We start from the raw sequence: 3298 nt of genomic DNA, 5'->3' as shown, positions 1-3298 counted from the left end.
AGATCTTCCTCTGTGTGTTTCTGCTGCAGGTTCCAGAGGCAGATGTCAGAACCATGCCTTCCCTTCCCGCCCTCCGACGCTCAGGTCCGGGCCCAGTTTCTGCCTCCCAGCAGCAGCAGCAGCACTTTGTCCCGGGACGGCCGGCCTCCGTACCACCGGCAGATGTCAGAGCCGCTGGTTGCGCCTCCTCAGGGCTTCAAGCAGGAGCTGATCGACCCGCGGTACAGCGAGCAGGGCGTCCCGGCCATGGGCCCGCCCGGTCCGGGCCCGGTTCCGCCCCGCCAGGCCGGTTTCCACCCGATGAACATCAAGCAGGAGCCTCGAGACTTCTGCTTCGACTCCGGTGAGTTGAGCAGGTTCATGAGGAATGTGTGTGTTTGTTCTGACGCTGTGCCGTGAAATGGGTCCGTGAGCCGGGCTCAGGCCCGGAGCTGGCAGTAAGTGGGTCACTGAGCCAGGTGAGCCTACCTGGAATAGATGTGGGTCGCTGCCCTCTGAGGACTCGCGGCCTGCAGCCCGGCGCTGCTCGGTCCGACTCCAGTCTGAACCTCGGGAAGCTGCCGTTCGCTCACATGAACCGGCTCTGATCCGCCGCCCACTCGCCCAGCTGCCGTCCTGTTTCCTCGCATTCTGCGGTTTTCTCTCCGTTCGCTGGATCCCTTCGCTGCAGCGCCGGCCGGCTGCTCGGTGACGTAACCGCAAATCCTCTTAGCCTCTGACGGCCTTTAAACGTCACGCCGACGCTGTGGACGAATCCTTAAAGACCCTGAACCTTTATTATCGATGGTTTAATCGGCGTTTGGCCTCTGAAACATCAGGTTTAGTTTAGATCGGGAACCACAGGATTAGCTCAGGGCTGCTAAATGGGTTTCTGCAGTTTATTTACTCTGATAAACGTCATCTTGGGAATTTTTAAATGAGACAGAATGAAGTGATTTAGATCAAATATCTCAACCTGAAGCACAGATTTGGTTCTTTTCCACCACAGAACCACACGACGGCTTCAAAGTTACAGTCGATGGTTTTTTATTATATATTTGTCCTTTATGCAGCTTCTTAAATGTGAATATTTTCTGTCATCATTTTCTAACTTTTATAGGTCAAACCACTAATTAATTAATCCAGATTAGAAAAAAAATAAAACTAGCTGTTCGTTGAAGCTTCAATTATTTTTATATAAGAATATAAATAATATGTAATAATAAATAAAAGGTGTTCAGTTGGTTTTAAACTGTTTAGTGTTTTATAAAGATGGATGAAGACATTCAGTTCACTGGAATCAGAAATATTCAGTTAAAAGGCTGAAAGCAGAGAATTTAAAAAATAACAGAAAAATGGAAAAAGCTGTTTGGTTTGTAAAAAGCCCTCAAATGTCAAAAACATTTAATTTACTGTCATAGAAATAAGGAATTATTAGAAAACATTCAGAAAGCAGGAACCAGAGAACTTTTACTGCTGTTTGGTTTATTAAAGTCCAAACCGTGAGAGGTGCTTCTTAAAGCCGTCAGATGTTCACTTTACTGTCATGAGAGGAAAGAAACCAGAAAACATTCACGCTGAAGAAGCTGCGGTCAGACTTGAACTGAACGACTGATTAATTTAAATCGATCTAAACGCCTCAGTCTGGTTTCTCTCTGATTCTTCTTCTCTCCTCCACAAACCGTCCTCTGTGGGGATGAAAGGCGTCGAGGAGGCAGCAGCTGCCTGATCTCTTATCGGCCGGCCGACGTTTGAGAGTCTGAGCGGAAGCCGAGCGGCTTCGGGGAGGACGGACGTAACTCGATTGTCATTGAGAGTGAACGCAGCCGCCGCCGTGCTAATCCTGTTTGGAGGCTTCAGGACATGGAGGAGGCTGTTCTCTGGTCGGCTGCAGCCTCAGACCTCCACACCGACACAGCCAGCGCTGAAGCACAACCGCCGTGTGTGTCGACCGTTTGTCAGGCAGCTTCTGAGCCTTTTCGTTGCTGCTGGTTCGTTTTTCTTTTCGTTCAACACGGTTGGAATAATAGAAATCAGAAAAAAACAAAACTGAAACTGAAAAAAACCTGGAACCAACCTGTTTCCAGTCTCCTCAGGTGTCAGTAACACTGGACAACATGGAGGCTCTGCTAACTATTATATACACTATTATATTTTATTATTTACAGTTTTAACCTGCTGACCTGCTCGGTGGAAACACGACCTGCAGTTCAGCCGAAAACTCTCTGAAATCCGTCACATGACTGTTGGTCACACCTGAGTCGGTCTCAGCTTCCTGGTTGTTGTTTAATCAGTTTGGACCTAACTCTGCTTTTAAAGTGACTTTTTAAAGTGATTTTGACCATTTTAAGCTCAGATTTGGTTAATTTTACCGACTGAACTTCACATCGGACCTGATTAGTTCAAGGACCGTCTGAAAGCTGAGACTTTTTTTCGGTTTTGACAGTTTCTGGTTCTGACAAATGGTGTCATTTTGGTGAACGTCTCTTAAGCTGGCGTGCAGGTTTGGGAGCAGCTCAGACTGAACGTCTCCTGAACGCAGATCAAACGTCGGACATCAAAGCTGCTCGCGTGGCTTCGGTCCAGATATATCCGTCAGCTGGCCGCAGGATTCTGATTCTGACACGTGTGATCTGACAGCGAGGATGTTTCTGCTCTAAGTTTATCCTCCTTCTCTCTGCTTTGTTTACAGAAGTGCCTAACTGTCAGTCATCCTTCGGCAGGGGGCGGAGCTTCTACCAGAATAACCGCGACAGTAAGTCGGCTTCGTTATCACGTTAGTGCTCGTTGATGTTTGTGACCCCCAAGCTCCAGATGTACAGCTGCTGAATCTATCACACAGTTTAGGATGAACCTTTGAGGCGTTGCGACAAAAGAAAATGTGATTTAGTTGAGTTTCCTTTAACCGGAGGCTCAGAAGGGGGCGCTGCAGGCTCCGCTGGCTCTAACAAACAGAGTAGAAAAAGACAGAAACCAACTGTTTGCAGCTTAAAGAAAAAAAAAAAACGTTAGAGATGAAAAACAAACCAAACTTCATCCATTTACGAGAAAAAAATGGAGAGAAACTTAATTAAGACGTTAGCTTGTATGTCAACCTAAACAAATGATTGTTAGCTACCAGATTAGCTAAAACACAACAACACTGTTCTTTACGTTAGCCTAAACAAGATTATGTTAGCAACTACATTACCCTAAGTAACATAATGTTAGCCACTATGTTAGCCGTAGCAAGAAAATGGTGGCTACTACATTACACTAAAAGGAATAACATTAGCCCATACATGATAACGCTAGCCAGTGCATTAGCCTGAACAGGATA

At 46.5% G+C, this 3298-nt stretch overlaps 1 protein-coding gene across 1 annotated transcript in view; it reads left to right on the top strand.

The window, feature by feature from the left end:
- Positions 1-27: 27 nt before the first annotated feature.
- etv5a (ETS variant transcription factor 5a) overlaps positions 28-3298 on the top strand; it is a gene marked incomplete at its 5' end in the record, with an annotated part of 14668 nt that continues 11397 nt past the window's right edge. The window contains 2 exons of the mRNA XM_008302208.1: positions 28-343; positions 2672-2734. Coding sequence (XP_008300430.1) covers positions 28-343; positions 2672-2734 — 379 coding nt within the window. The remainder of the gene's footprint in view (positions 344-2671; positions 2735-3298) is intronic.

The sequence above is a fragment of the Stegastes partitus genome, unplaced genomic scaffold (genome assembly GCF_000690725.1).
Source record: "Stegastes partitus isolate 25-593 unplaced genomic scaffold, Stegastes_partitus-1.0.2 Scaffold1775, whole genome shotgun sequence".
Taxonomy (NCBI): domain Eukaryota; kingdom Metazoa; phylum Chordata; class Actinopteri; family Pomacentridae; genus Stegastes; species Stegastes partitus.
Note: the sequence above shows the minus strand (reverse complement) of the source record. Positions and strands in the feature narration are given on the sequence as shown.